The sequence below is a fragment of the Nesoenas mayeri genome (assembly GCF_963082525.1).
Source record: "Nesoenas mayeri genome assembly, chromosome: 1".
Taxonomy (NCBI): Eukaryota; Metazoa; Chordata; class Aves; order Columbiformes; family Columbidae; genus Nesoenas; species Nesoenas mayeri.
The window spans coordinates 120,324,420-120,340,146 of record NC_137541.1 but is presented as its reverse complement, the minus strand read 5'-3'; the positions used below and the strand labels follow the sequence as shown (position 1 = coordinate 120,340,146).

The 15,727-nt window shown below is 41.6% G+C and overlaps 1 protein-coding gene across 1 annotated transcript; it reads left to right on the top strand.

Moving 5' to 3' along the window:
• Nucleotides 1-7,583: 7,583 nt before the first annotated feature.
• Nucleotides 7,584-9,062, top strand: B3GALT5 (beta-1,3-galactosyltransferase 5; the record flags this gene model as incomplete). Its single annotated transcript, XM_080354458.1, has 2 exons — nt 7,584-7,676; nt 8,118-9,062. 2 exons carry the CDS (start codon nt 7,584-7,586, stop codon nt 9,060-9,062), a joined length of 1,038 nt encoding a protein of 345 aa, XP_080210584.1.
• Nucleotides 9,063-15,727: the final 6,665 nt, after the last annotated feature.

Here is a 15,727-nt window from a genome sequence, read left to right as displayed (position 1 = left end):
CACAGGGGTTGAAGGGAAGACAGAGACAAGAAGAGGAGACTTTCAGGCTGAATGTTTGGAAAAAATAACTACAAAGACAAGAGAAGGTCCTTCTGGGATAACAAGGACAGAGTACCCCAGAGGCACTGCTCTTTTCTCTGCCTGCAAGAGAAGATGCCTCTTTGCTGGTTGCCTGCCAGCTGTGTTTGGGTCACACATAGGAGTGGATTAAGTCAAAACTGTCCAAATATACACCTAAAAAGGACAAAAAGCAACTGCACCAGGGACTGGACTGTATGGGTTTCCTGTATAGTTTCTCTGCATTGATTGTCTGAACTTTGCAACAGGGTACCTACCTAACAGCCCATTTTCCAACCTCCACTGCAACATCTTTCTCCTTCCTGGAAAAAAAAGATCTGACCTTACTAAATATTGATGCTGACATTTTGATGGGCTTTTTAGGGCCAGGATTCATCAAAAGAATTTTGCAGGCAGCTTGGAAAAGCAAAATAATATTTTTAAATAGAAACAAGCTTTCTTGAGTTGGCTAAAGTCCCTGGAACTACATTTCTTTTTGACTCTTCAGATGCAGTACTTCTTTCTTGTGACATTAGGGGAGCAGCTCCACCTCCTGCCAAACTTTTGGCTGGTTTTGAGAGCAAAACTGCGTTTTGTTGTGCGGCTTTTCCAAACAAATCTCATGAGCAAGTGCTCATGGTTGGGTGAATGAGAAGAAGGTGCATCAAGAGCTAATGGTTCTTTATGATTTTTTACATAAAGAGGAAGATGCAGCCTCTGATTTAGAAGATGCCTGTGCCACAAATGCCTTCCCACTATGAGAATACAGTCACCATGATCTTTATTCTCCTTCAGGCATCCGCCTCCTGGGTAGTCTCAGAGGCAGAACCCAGCGGCTGTGTGGACCTCTGGTCTGGGCCATCACAACCATTTCAGTAATGGAAGTTTCCACACCCAAGGTGACACTTCTCTACCTGAAGTGGAAAGATGGTGTTTTCAAGTGGATGAGACCTGTGAATATTTGTTCTTTTCCTTGTAATAAAAGAGAAGCACCTTTTTAGTGGATGAATGCTGCATGCAAAGGTCCTGTTGTGCCTGTGTGTTGCCTCTGAGAGAGCTGCCGTGTTAAGGTATGTTTATATGCTTATGCTGGTGCTTTGGCTAACCATCAGTAAATTACTCTTTGTAGTACAGAAAACATGATTTGGAGGAGGAAGTGGTGGAAATTTTTCTTTGAAGAGATAAAGTTGAGGAGTTACAGTGGGTCAGGAGGCTCTTCTGAAACTCTGTCATAGCATGATGGGAGGAGATCTGGGGCATGGAGGTGAAATTTTCAGGGACTTTTATTCAGTTACTGAATTTTAACCAATTTATGTTTTAAAGTATCTTTTGTTTAGTCATATTTTTTGTTTGATTGCTGGAAAACAAGTTTCTTTACTTATTATAACTACACCAGTGTTTAGCCTGTATTGATCAGCACTGCTAAAACAATACAGTTGTATGCATATATCTGTATACATCTATACTGTATTAAATGCATGGCATTTCATTGGGTTTAATATTAATATAGAACTTAACCTATCACTCAAAAACTTTTTTTTTTTCTGCTAGAACTATTCAAAACTTGACTTTTTTCTCCTCATCTTTTTTCTTTCTTTTTTTTTTTTTTTAAAAAAAAAAAACCCAGCAAACAAACAAACAATTTTTTTTTTTGTTTTCTTACTAAAATCCAAAACGGTAAAACAACTCCAGCTCAACCTTCTACCAAGAAGATTCAATCTGCTATTCAAGTTACAGAGTTAATCAGCTAAATGGGAATTGGTAACATAATGACAGAGCATAAGCCAGGCAACACTTTAAGATTTGCAAATCGGTAACAATAGTGATTGTTTTCTATCTGTTACCTCATTGATTGCTTAGGGTTTGGAGATGGGAACTCCTGCCATGGGTCTGTGACTGTGAGCGAAAGGCTCACCCACTTCCCAGGGTCATCTCCCCAGCTGTAAAACATTGTGGCCTTTCTGGAGAGCCTGAGGCTTGTTTCAGGCATCAAAAACACCAACCCCTCAGAGCTCCTCTCCCCATGCACACCCCATCATGGCAGACTGGGGGAGCGCTGAGGTGTTTGGGGAGCAGCTGGGAAAGCCAACTTGCCCCTCAACAACAATGCAAAAAGAATGACAAAAACCAACCAACCAAACACAAGTAAAACCAAAGAGACAAAAAATAAAAAAAAAAAAAAAAAGAAAAAAAGGCAAAAAAAGAAACAAGGGAGAGTTTTTGGCGCTAGCACTACTGCCTAGCAACTCAGTGTTTAAGTGATAGAGGCTGGCACGTATGAAGCAGAAGAATAGTGTCTTGCTTTGACTCACTGACAGGCTGACAAGGAGAGACAATGCTGATAGCAGAGGCTGGTGAGATGTAATAGAGGGAAAAAGGTTTTCTGTAGTTTGACAGTAAGGATGTCAGGAAAAGTGATTCCCTTGTCCTGTACCCTTTTCAGGCTTTCACCCTTCTTGCCTGCCAGTCTTGACATTTGGTTTGGGCGAGGATGTTGTTAATACATGTTACTGAGAAATCCCCACTCTGAAAAGTAGCATTTTTAAGCACCAGGAAGGAGACATTTAGTCTCATCACCTGTTTGTGTGCAGTTCTTTAGGCTGGAAATGGCACCACCAGCTCGAGAGGCTCCATGGGACACTGTCACTGGGTGCACGGGGCAGAAGGAGCCAGGGTGGCAGGGTGGTCTGTCCCCATGTTCACTGTTTTGGTAGTCCTGCGTGGGACCTGAGTGGGCACTACTGCTCCTGACAAGGTCTGGCAGGCACCAGGCACTGTCCTGCTCCAGGAGTGGGGAGACAGCTGAAAGCTGCTGGGCCAGAGGAACCTGGTCATCCCTCCCCGACTTCTGCGCTTGGGCTAAGAGGGAAACCTGGCTACCCCCGCCTCTCCTCCACTGCTGAACCCACTGTCTCACCAGAGATACCATTTTTTTGAGAGCTCCAAGGTAGCCCCTGCTCCTCTCCAACACTTGCATTTAGGAAAAATAAATGTTTCATGCTGTACTTGACATTTTCTTATTATCTATGCGTTTAATCCCTCTTTGTGTCCTGCTGAGCTTCTGAGAAAGCAATTTAGAGGCTCTATTCTGATGAAAGTCAAAAGTTAGCAGGTATTATTAGCACTTAGAGCACATGCTACTTTAGATTATTAGGAAAGGAAAATGGGAATATCTCTGTCAGCTTTAAACATGTAGTGTTTGAGGTCTTAACTCCTATTTACACACTCAAATCACGTTGCTGCTTTGAGGTCTGTCTTGTCCCAACTGCTGTTTACAAAGTGGGGACTCTTGCAGATGGTCAAAAGCCCTTTTGTAATTTTGTCGTTTGTGGTTCAGGTCATTACCCCACTGATATGTGCAACCTCAGTGCAAAGCCAACACTGATCGTCCACTGAACTCCATGGTATGACTGTAGCTTTGCCCCAGAAAAATTAAGAAAACTGTATTTCTTTAAACTGATATTTTGAATCAGTTTCTCAGGGGGACTCTAGACCTACTTACCTCTCCCTCCCTCGGGCCAGATTGCTTTTCCTGAACTATATGGCATATAGCCTTGATCTCTTGGTGCCGTTTAGATAATTACACTCATTAACAGACCTAAAGGAGGTGTCAGATTAATTTTGATGGAATAACTAGGCTCCATCATGAAGTTACCATGGCCTTGTTGCTGCACAACACGATGAGTTAGTTAAGGGTCAGGGCTGTGAATAGAGACCCTAGAGTCAGCCTGCTCACCATGGCAGAATGCAGGAGGATGTTCACGCCACTGGTGGAAGTAGAGGGTTGTAAAGTAGAGGACTGCAGTTTGACTGTTTTGGATCACAGACCTTGACTACCTTCTTGCTTTCTTCATGTTTTCATGTCAGGCATGTGTGGGAGGAGCACCAGGCTGCAGGCTCCCGTAGCCCACGTCGCTTGGGTCCCAGGTGTTTGTGCAAACTCTGCTTGGATCCGCACAGAGCTGTGAAACACTGTGCCGGTCAGTTTAAACAAACTACTCTCTAGGACACGAAGCAGGTAATGTTTTGTCCATGCACTACATAAATTAAATATTTTGCAGTTGGAACAATAGGAGATGGAAAAAGCTTTGAGATCGTTACAAACTGCAATTTCTGACTCAGATCACAGAGAAAATAAAGTATAACATCACACAATAGGATTTGCTATAAAACTGGAAAGATTTGTTTTGATGCAAAAATACTGGATGCTGTTCAGAATGACTCCTAGTAAAGAGATCCATTGCTACTAAGTCTCTGTTGCTTTCTGGATGACCTCCTGTAGACTTGTGCTTCCTTCATATTAACATACCCAGGAGTATTCTGTGGAGATACATGCACATAGGCTGGAAATCTCGAATCACAGACTGTGTTGTTTGTCAGTTGCAGGTAAAGGAGGAAAAATATAGTGAGAGATAATCTAGAAACCACAGGCCTTGTCACACCCAACCTGTGCTCATACCTCTGCTGTAGAGCAAGATACTTTAGGTTGGATGGTGATGGTTTTGCTAAATGCAGTCATAGCCATGTTGTCCTCTTGAAACACAGCAGAAGCCAGTGGATAAACCAGATAAACCCAGATAAATCCAGATAAACCCACATTCTTTGTATATACTTTATACTATCCTGTTTCCCTGAAAATAAGACTTTTCCCAAAAATAAACCCTAGCATGATTTTTTTCAGGATTTTTGAGGATGCTTGAAATATAAGTGCTACTCCAAAAACAAGCCCTAGTTACAGTTCATTAAAAAAGTCATTTTAAATAGTGTCCAGGCAGCTATACTTGTAAAAAGTAGGCATCTTTTGGAGCAAAAATTAATACCGATGCTGTCCTATTTTCAGTGAAACAAAGTATATAGTATATACACTATATACTATATGCCATTCTCCCAGGCAATGGGGGAGACAGAGCATTTGCTTCACCCAGGAAGCTAAACCTGCTGTTTGCAGGTGGAGTGAGGGATGGGACAGGTGCTCAGCATCCCAGGGGTAAGGAGCCAATATCATTTCCAGATATACCAACTAAAGTGGTCCAAGGAACCGGCCTGTCTGTGTTAATATAAATTGCTTTTTAATTTTTGAAGTTTTCCCTGTTCACTTGATAATAAGAAGAAAATTTATGATTTTAAAAGAACAGATGGCCTCAGTGAGAGGTCTCTCTGTCACCTTTTCCCTTGGTGTTCTTTCAATAAATGCCAACCTTATAACGTATTGCCAAGTTTAGGTGCTCGGGACACCAAGGCTGTACCTGTGCAAATGCATCTTTCCCTGTTGCATCATGGGCTCCTGCTGGCCTCAGAGGTATCTGGGACAGATCTTCCCTTCATGAGCTCCAAGGGGGAAAGTGTGTTATCTGGTTGGATCCCTCCTATATGCAGCTGGGGATGTGGTGAGAGCTGAGACACCGAACTGGGAATGACCAAGGTGCTACTGGTGCAAACTGAGTCCTTGTAAGCCCTCCTCACCAATCCCCTCTGTGAAAACCTCTGTGGGTAATTGCAAATGTTTCACTGGAGAAAAAAAGACCGTGACTCCCACCAGTTCCAGATAAACTCAAATTTACTCTTGGTGACTAAACCAATGAAAAAAGCTGGTATTTTCCAGCTTTCACACAATCAGAACCAAATGAGACTTTGCTCTGGAAAGTATATGCTTCTTGTCAAAGCCACTGCCTGCCCACTGGCAGGCATATCCCTGCTGGGATATGGTACATGTATATACATGTGATTTGCAAAATTTAGAAGATACATTTTATAATTTACATGAATTGATACACATATGCATTGCCCTGGCATGTGCATGTGTGTTTATATACCTGTATAATATAGGCTTCTTCGTACATGGACTGACAAAAGAAAGCAGTCTGGCTCTGGTTAGGCAGTATGGTAGATACATGCCAGAACATATGTTGAGAGGCTGCTTTCTCAGTCATTCAGAACAGAGACTTTATTTTATTTTATTTTGTTTTGTTTTGTTTTGTTTTGTTTTAGATATACGTTACCAGTAATCAAACCCAGAAAAAAGAACTAAATATGGTCAAGTCACATTAGTTTGATTCTGTTGAAATCAGGTAAAAAGACTATGTTATATTATGTTTTCTTGCTCTTGAGTATTTCTGAAAAGGTTTTAATAGGTTTTAACAGAAAATTGCTCTCAATTACTTTGCTAGTTCAGTATTTGAAGGGCTTTTATTTGTGCATGTTCTGGAATTCCTGTGACAGAGAAATGTCAGACCCTTGTGACAGCCGACAACAGGAGTAAACCCCTTCTGCAGCTCTGTTGCCAAACTCAGAACACCATCCTTTCCTGAAAACACTGATTTTGGGATATTCATGTGCTTCTTCCCAGGTCACTGAAGAACATGAAAACAGATGCAGAGTGATTTTTCATATACTATTTTGTGTATGTGTGTGTGTACATATATATACGTATGCATGTGTATATTCTTACACAATTTTACATCTGTATTTAATTAAAGCAAAATTTAAGTCAATCTCAAGGCTACTTGTGAACTACACATACAGGAAAAATCCAGATTTGAGGAATACCCTATTTAAAGGTATAGCAATTTAAATATGAATGCCAGAAGAAATGTGAACTTTTGAAATATTTTCAAAATTCATTTGTGAATCATTGCAAAAATGCATTTCACTGTGGGAGGAATTTCAGTAAACCAGGACTCCAGTTCTACTTGTTTCATGCTTTTGAGAATACCAACTGAAGTTAATGGGACTATTCTTATAGGTACAATGAGCTGGATTGGGTCCCAGAAACAACAGGCTAGACTTTAAAATGAACTTAAGCCTGCAACACAAAACCTTTTCATTGCTTGGAAAGGGGAATTTGAGCAAAAGGAAGGCACTAACATGGTTTTGGGGAGCCTAGTCAGAACATTCCTTGTTGGAAGGCAGAGATTAAATTTCCATGAAATCTACAGCTCTGGGGATTGTAGGCTTGTTTTGCTGCATTTTCAGGTGGGAAGCCAGATCCAATTTTTCGTTAAAAACGAGGCAAGTGGAAGGGAATGCCCTTCCCCCTGGTAAAAATTCCCCCATCCTTAGTGCTTTAAAACAGTAGCTGGTGGGCCCATGGGTTAATGGAATGAGTAACTAAGTGAAGCATCGTACTCACCGGGTTAATTTATGGAGTCATGTAATTTTTTTGGCATTGTGACCTTTTCGAGGTTTGCTTTGATAACTTTTCTCTCTCTCAAAATTTTTACTAGATTTGTAACCAGATATACAGCACCGTAATATGTGACAAGGATAAAGGATGAATATTGTTGTTATTGTTTGGATCTCTTTCACCTAGAAAGCAGAGAGGGGTATGGACAACCCCATTCTCACCTCAGCATGCCCTAGCGAGTCACCTGAACTCTGCAAAAGGTAAAGCATCCAAATAATCTGACCCTCTATTGTTTTTTCCAAGCAGCCGACCCAAAGTCAAATATGTGACTTATGGCCCCTCCAGCAAAAAGAGTGGGAGAATTTTCTGGGTCAGTGCAAGAGCCCCACAGGACACAAAGAAGATGAAGATGGGGGGACCCTGGCTGGGTCTACCAGTTGGACAGCACTTAATGACTCTTGGACACAGGCACTTGTCAAACAAATGGAGAGAGATGGTATTTAAAAAAAACCCCAAACCCTATTGTTATTCTCTCTCATCTGCCATGGGCACATATCCACTGCTTCTTCACTCTCTGGCTTGTGAAAGCCCTGGTGGGTCAAAGTCATGGTTTGTAAGATGCTGAAAATGGGGAGGAGGTCAGAAGCATCGGCCAGGGTGACTGGGTATTGGTGGACCTGCTTGTGTGGGTTTCTGAAGATATGCTGGCTTGGGCTGCAGATTCAAGTAAGCATGAGTGTGAATTTGATTGCCAGCAAAGCATCTTGTGGGAATGATAGCAAGAAAAATGTATGTGGGCAAGTGCCCTGAAATAGCTAGTTTTCAATTAGAGATGACCTGGCTTTAAATCCCTATGCAGGGAATTTGGAATACGGTACTGAAAGGCACTAGATTTTTTTTTTTTTTTTAATGAACATTTCCTTTTTGTTTCTTTCAGATGGATTTCAGAAAATCCAGGCTGTTTGTTTGCCTCATAGGGTTCAGCTGTGCTAGCTTCTGGGTCTTTTACAACTATTTGACCGAATTCTGTGTATTCGGTGAAACTAGCCAAGATTACCTATTCCCCATAGAGACTTTTAGAAGAATTGGAGGAAACTTCTCACAGCTCCCGGATATAGACTGCCATAAGAATCCGCCTTTCCTCGTCCTGCTTGTGGCCTCCTCATACCACCACGTCAATGCCAGGATGGTGATCCGGCAAACATGGGGGAAGGAAAGAACAGTTGCCGGCAAGCGCCTGGTGACTTATTTCCTTCTGGGAAGCACTGTGAATCTCAGCCAGCAGGCTGACATTGCTGCTGAAAGCCAAAAGTACAAAGACATTATTCAAAAGAATTTTACAGACACGTATTACAATTTGACTTTGAAGACCATGATGGGAATGGAATGGATTCACAGATTTTGTTACCAGGCCAGCTTTGTGATGAAAACAGACACGGATGTGTTTGTCAATGTTTTCTACCTCACTGAACTTCTTCTAAGGAAAAAGAGGGCCACTAGATTCTTCACAGGCTTTTTAAAACTGCATGAGTACCCCATACGGAGAAGAGGGAGTAAGTGGTTTGTGAGTAGAGAAGAGTATCCGGGAAAGACCTACCCACCGTTTTGTTCTGGGACGGGCTATGTTTTATCCACTGATGTGGCTAGTCAGATTTATAATGTCTCAGAGAGTGTTTCGTTCATTAAACTAGAGGATGTGTTCATAGGACTGTGCCTTGCCAAATTAAAAATTCATCTGGAGGAACTTCATTCAGAACAGACGTTTTTTCCAGAAAGGATTAGGTTCTCTGTTTCTCGCTTTAAGAAAATCGTGATGTGCCATGGAGTAGAACCATCTGAGCAGCTGAGCTACTGGAATCACTTAGTGAGAGAAAATCACTGAGGAGTCCTCTAGCACCTTCCCTGCTTGAATTAACAAACTGAAATCCTCTGCGTTTACAGGGCTGCTCATGACTCCAGCAAAACTCCCGGTTAAGCCTAGACTCATCATGCTAAGGACTTTTTTAATGCTTATTTTAATACCTTAATTTCTGTCCAAGAACATGCAAAGCCCTTTCTCTCCCATTCACTCTCAGTTCTTTGCATCAAGTTACAAGTATTTTTTTCTGAAAGATGCAGACCCACAAATCTGCACTCTATGGACCGGGTCTCCAAATCTTCCTGCTACAGGACTGGGAACATTTCTGCAGTGCCAAACTAAATGTCAAAGTATTTTTATTCAGAGAAGAAAATTTGCACTTTCTTCTTGGTCTCCCTTGATAGATCACTGCATTTGCACCCATCTGTGCAAGCATTTAAGAAAAGGTGTCTGTAGCTGTCAGGACGCTCCCCTCCTGGCGCAGGGAACTGCAGCCCTGCCAGCTCTGTGTGGGCAGAACAGCGTACTGGCACAGATCTCTCCTTTGGTCTAAACATTTATTTTTTTTTCAGAAATGAAAGAATTTGCTCATGCAGTGCTCTTGGGACAACCTTAGGTACTGCAGATCACCTGGTGAATGTGTAAGGCTACTGCATCTATTTCCCTATATGTGCCTCCTGCTGAAAATGATATGTGGTAGAACCAGATCCATACTCAGTGAAGAGTGTCCTGGTCTTGCTATTAAAATAGACCCTGGAGACATCTTTTGCATTTGTGTCTCACTTTCGTTGCTTGAAAGCTACTGTAAATGGTTTGCCAAGTCTAAACTAGACTCATTTACAGTGAGCTAAACAGCACTTCTGAGTTAGACATTTTTACTGATGAAGAACTGTGTGTAAGGCAGAGAAGATAGGAGGATTTTTCTCTTTCAAACAAGACCTGATGTGAAAATGTGCCCAAATAATCTTTCAGTCTGAGATACTCATTTCTCGTTTCATTACCAAAAAGAGACCCATGAAATCACTAGGATGGTTTTCAGAGATAAGGAATTGAGTCTTTACAATAGATGCTGTGAAAAATACATTTGGGCTATGGGAATTTTATTTGCTTTTATGCACAGAAAAGGTCAGTTTTACCAGCAAATAAAAAAAAAAAAAAAAAGCATTGAATGCCTATACTATGTATGAAACGTTTTTTTTTTTTCAGAGAGCAGTAACAGTGGTGCTGCTCCCTAGGGGAAGATGAGATGGGAGCCGAGTGGCTCTGACAGACAGCAGGGCTCAGCCCCACACACCCACACAAGGGAGCAGGACAGACCCACAGATGGTGGCCCAGTCCAACCAAGAGTCCCGGTCCTGAGGAAGTATCATGGTGATAAGGTAGGTCTGAGGTCCAGCCAGCAGTGACCAGGCCCTGGTGATGACTGGTGGGGGTCAGGATCAGGCCCAGTGTGGGGAACCAGGGCCAGACACTGCCCCAGGGTTGGGGGTGAGGACATACACAATGTGGTAAAAAACATGGAGGAAAGATATTTTATTACTTTGGGGTTGTTTAATTTTATTGTTTATTTTCTTTTTACTGAATCTGTGAGGACTGTCTGAGTGTCTCTTTTTACTTGCCTGTGTCTGAAGAGCAGGATAAATATCTTCAGCAGAAATACTGCCTCATCCTGAAAAATTTTAAATAACAGTAATAACATATTATTTTTTTCCTTCTGATGTAGAGTAAACTGAACTCACGCACTTATTTTTGACAACTTATGATGAAAGAAATAAAGTACATTTCTTTGATAGAAGAATAATCTTCTTTATTTTAAGTTTCCCATTCAGGAAATAGCTGTGTAGATGGTGTTTGGAGGGATGTGACTAGCCAGGTGGTCGGATGGGTGACCAAGGAGGTGTTCACCTTTCCCTAGTGCGTACCCTGTGCCAGAGGGTGGGCAGCTCAGGTCTGGGTTGGACAACATCTCCCCACCTCCCATCCCAGCTTTGCAGGTAGATCTACCCTTGGACTCAAAGCCCTGCTGTAGCACATCTGTTTTTGCTGCTGCCTTCGGTAGGTGTGATGGGTCAGATTGATAAAGCCTAGCAACAGCATTTTGACCATTATTCTTTCCATGCAACCTGCAGAAATGTCTTTTTGTCATTCATTGCTATTGTACTCAAGATGCAAGTTGGCTATTGCTTTCATTTATGGAAAAATGTCGAGCAGAAAGGAATGCTTCCTAGCTTCTCCTAACTCCCTTTCTTTCTTGTGAATTAGAGGGTCTGTGACCTGGGACAGCACAGTGCAGCCTCAAGTTTATTCTGACTTCTTCTTGTTCTCAGTGAGATAATCCTTCAGTCCCTCCTGGGTCTCACTTCCACCTCTGTGCCTGGTGCCACCCGTGTCCCAGCTGGCAGGACCAGTCCAACCGTGCAGTCCCAGGGAGCCTGTGTCTCAGCAGAACAGCTGTTCATTTACATATGGGTGTGCTGACTTGTTCACCTCCACTAGGTGTTGAGATCCAAGAAGTATGGTGGCACCAAGCTCCTGGGATGGCGTGGCTGCTGGTCTGTCAGGCTAACTTGGTGACCAAAGGGTAAAGTCTCCCAGTAGGAGACAGTACTTTGAGTTGCTTCCCTGAATGATGGCTGCCTGTGAATGGCATTAAAATATGTCTTACCTGAGCAGTTTGTGGTTTTGTGTCATTATAAAAACATTACCCTTGAGGGCCAGGTCCTGCTAGACTTCTTGACTGTGGCTTTTATTTTAGTTCAGGAGTGTTCCTAATTATCTGAATACAGCTACTAGCTGGGAAGGTAGTGCTATTCTCTCTTGATCACATTTGCAGATGCTACCCCTGTATTTTTGGGACAGAATCCATAGCTACCATGCCATTAAGAAAAAGGTCCTCGGGTATGTTTTAAGAAACCATCCCATTCTGGATACTGTTTCCAGGGAGTCTATTTGTAATTTCAAGTGACGTCTGCAAGATGCTGGTCTCTTTATTCCTTCATTTAAAATATTTTGTCCCCCCTGAATACATGTTCTTAAGCAACTAATAGCCTGCTTATCTGAAGCATTTATCTTATCACTGCTAAATCTCTGATGAGGAACAAATTAGTACAGGTTGAAATGTTATGGGTTTGGATAGCCTGTTCCTCTCCTTTTTGCATATCAGCTTCTCAAGTGAATGTTTATGTTGCTGCAGATTATTTTCCTCAACATACGACTTTCTTTGTATTCGCATAAATAAGAAATTGATTTCATAATTCTCTCCATTCAGTAGGATGCTTTTAATAATTAATTATTTAAATTATAAGGTCATCCTGCTGGAAAAGGTGATTTAAGAAAAGTAGATGATTGCATGTAAGGCAAATTCATTTATTTAAATAAAACCACTATGCTAGTCAGTTTATATGTATCAGCTAAATGAAATTAGCTTTTGAATTTTAGGCCTCAGATCATGGAGTTTAACTCAATCAAAGAGTCTTAGGGGCCTTTTGCAAAATTATGTGCATTTTCCTATGAAAGACCAGAAATATAACTGTAAACACAATACTGCCGTGTATATATACTTATTTTTAAATTTTATATAGGCTGATAAAATAATTTAGGTAATTTTGGGACAGTTTATCTGTAGAAATACTGCACTATCCTAACATTTTTAGGCTTTCTGAGTCAGATGATCACTAAATCAGTTTTTTATGAATAGCTTTGGAAAGTTACTCTGAAAAGTTACTCCGTTTCTTCTCGTTTAGTAGAAAGGAGTGTAAAAAATCAGCAGAACTCATAGTGTCTTAGAGTTGCTTAGATATATGCATTTCAGCATTCTCTGTTTCTTCCAACACTAGATCAGTTTTTGAATACAGAAAAATGAATGCATTTTTCACAACTCTAACTCATCAACTAACATATTCTTAGTTTAGGGTAGGATTTTCAAAAATATCCTTGAAGCATTCGATCACAATCTTATCTGATTCAGTATTATTGAGCATGTATAACCCTTCCAAGCATTTTCGAGAATATGGAGTAGATTTTTGTAATGAAACATTTGCCTTACATAAAAGCCGAATGGAACACAAGGGCTAACTGTCTGTAATGAATCTGACAGGAATGCTGCTCTTCTTGGATTTGTGCGGGTTACTATATAATGTTAATATAAAATGTGTGACAATGTTTGCATTATTTGCATAGAACATGAGAATGAGAATGTTGAGCTAGCTATTCAATGTATGATATTTTAGTAAAGTCTTTTGTTACCACAGTTTTTTGTGTTCACTTATCTTTTTGGTTGTGAATGTATTAACATTTTGGGATGTAGTGCAGTTAGGAGGCTTGCTCTTTTTTCCAGTTAAAATTAATAGAATAATAGAATCACTTTGGTTAGAAAAGACCTTTAAGATCGAGTCCAATGGTAAATCTAACACTGCAAATACACCCCTAAATCAGGTCCCTAAGTGTCACGTCTACACATCTTTCAAACACCTCCAGGGATGGTGACTCCACCACTTCCCTGGGCAGCCTGTTCCAAAGCCTGACAACCCTTTCCATGAAGAAATCTATCCTAATATCCAACCTGAACCTTCGCTGGTGCAACCTGAGGCCATTTCCTCTTGTCCTGTTGTTTGTTACTTGGGAGAAGAGACCAAAACCGTTCGTGATACAACCTCCTTTCAGGTAGTTGTAGAGAGTGATAAGGTCTCCCCTCAGCCTGCTTTTCTCCAGGCCAAACAGCCCCAGTTCCCTCAGCTGCTCCTCATCAGACTTGTGCTCCAGACTCTTCAGAGGTCTGCTGCCCGTTTCTGAACTCTCTCCAGCACCTCAATGTCTTTCCTGTAGTGAGGGGCCCAAAACTGAACACAGGATTCAAGGTGCAGTCTCACCAGTGCCGAGTACAGTGGCACAATCACTTCCCTAGTCCTGCTGGCCACACTATTCCTGATACAAGCCAGGATGTTGTTGGACTTTTTGGCCACCTGAGCACACTGCTGGCTCATGTTCCGCCAACACCTCCGGGTCCATTTCCATCAAGCAGCTTTCCAACCACTCTTCCCCAAGCCTGTAGCACTGCCTGGTGTTGTTGTGACCCAAGTGCAGCACCTGGCACCTGGCCTTTTTGAATCTGAATCTGTTGAATTTTCTCCCATTCTCTAACATGCCTTACTACATACATCCTAATTTGGCTGGTTGGTTTCTCTTTCTAAGGCAAATGCATAAACCCCATAAAAGAGAAAGAGAGCAGGAATGGGAGTGCTTTCCTAAGTATTAAGCACGCAATCCTGCTACATTAGCCACTCTTGCCATTAACAGTCTAGACATGGTATACCTTTAAGTCAAAGGCACCTTAAAAGAAAAATTTATGAACAGGATGTGATATGAATTCAGAATGTTTTGTTTATTTTTCTTTTTCCAAATGACAAGAGTGTCAAGTGCAAGATTGTTAAAGCCATAACAAGGGAGTTGATTAAAGGCAATTTTAACCACAGCTTATAGAAGTGGTTTTGCCTATGTCACCATAGCCAACTGTAATTAGGAAAAGGTCTCCCTTACCACCTTTATCTTTTGTTTCTTTCTTTTTTTTTTTTTCCTGGCTTATCTTTCTGGTGTATTTTGCTGGGTTGTTTGCAGCTGGACTTAGATTCATTAGTTCATTCCACCAATATATTTCCAGAAGTATCTACAAATATTATCACACTAGGTAGAGGAAAGTAGCTGAGTGGCAAAACTTGGATATACATAGTACATAGGAGATGCCACCTGGAAATAGAGCCTTGAATTTGTGTGTTCTGGCTGAGGAAACAGAGACCTTTTTCAAAGCCTAGAAACACATCAGTTTTAAGGCTATCCTCCTAAGAAGTTTATTCAAGTGTATTTTCACTGAAAAATATAATTGGACAATTTCAATGGTTGAGAAACAACCTTGTTGTTTTCTTATGTTTCACAAATTCAAAAAATCCATTATTTTTGTGAGAAGAAAAAAATCCAAGTCCCTCCTCAGAATCTCTCCACTGAAGCGTGTGCACAACACCCTTTGCATTCAGCTGCTGACCTAACCTGACCTCATTTAGTTTATGACTTTGTGTGCAGGGATAAAATCCTATATAATCAGCTTCCTATTCTTCCGTCACCAAAAGCATTTAGAAATCACAGCCGCCGTTACAAACCGTCAGCATACAGCTGTAGGCGTAGAATGTCATAAATTAGTTATGTGGTGTGATTTACTCCTCCAGCTTGTAGATCTTCCAGGCAGCTCTAGTCCCTTCATGTTTAATTTAATTGTTATTGCTGGAACAGGAGTTGTAAGTAAATGTTTGACTCCAGTACATAAAGGCACCTGCAGCTTTTACATGTGCTTCTGCTAGTAAAGGGTCAACAAGGGAATTAAAAAGAAGCAAGAGCTGAGCCATGAGGCAGGAGGGGGAGCAAGAATGCAAGTCATTCATGTGGGGGTGAGGAAGAGGAAGAATAGCAGCGCTCGCTGCTGATGGGGAGATCTCGGTGCTGAGTGCGATGGTATGAGGTGCACTTCCGTGCTCACCACCCCCCCAGCCCATTTTGGGGAACCCCTTACGCTGAGGCCAAGCCCTGCATGCCTTGCAGGTGTAACTCAAGTGGCAGGCTGTTTGCTGCCAGAGGCCACTGTAACTGCACAGTGCTGCCTTCTCCAGCTCTGCTGAGGAAAGTGCTGCACGGGATACAGGAGG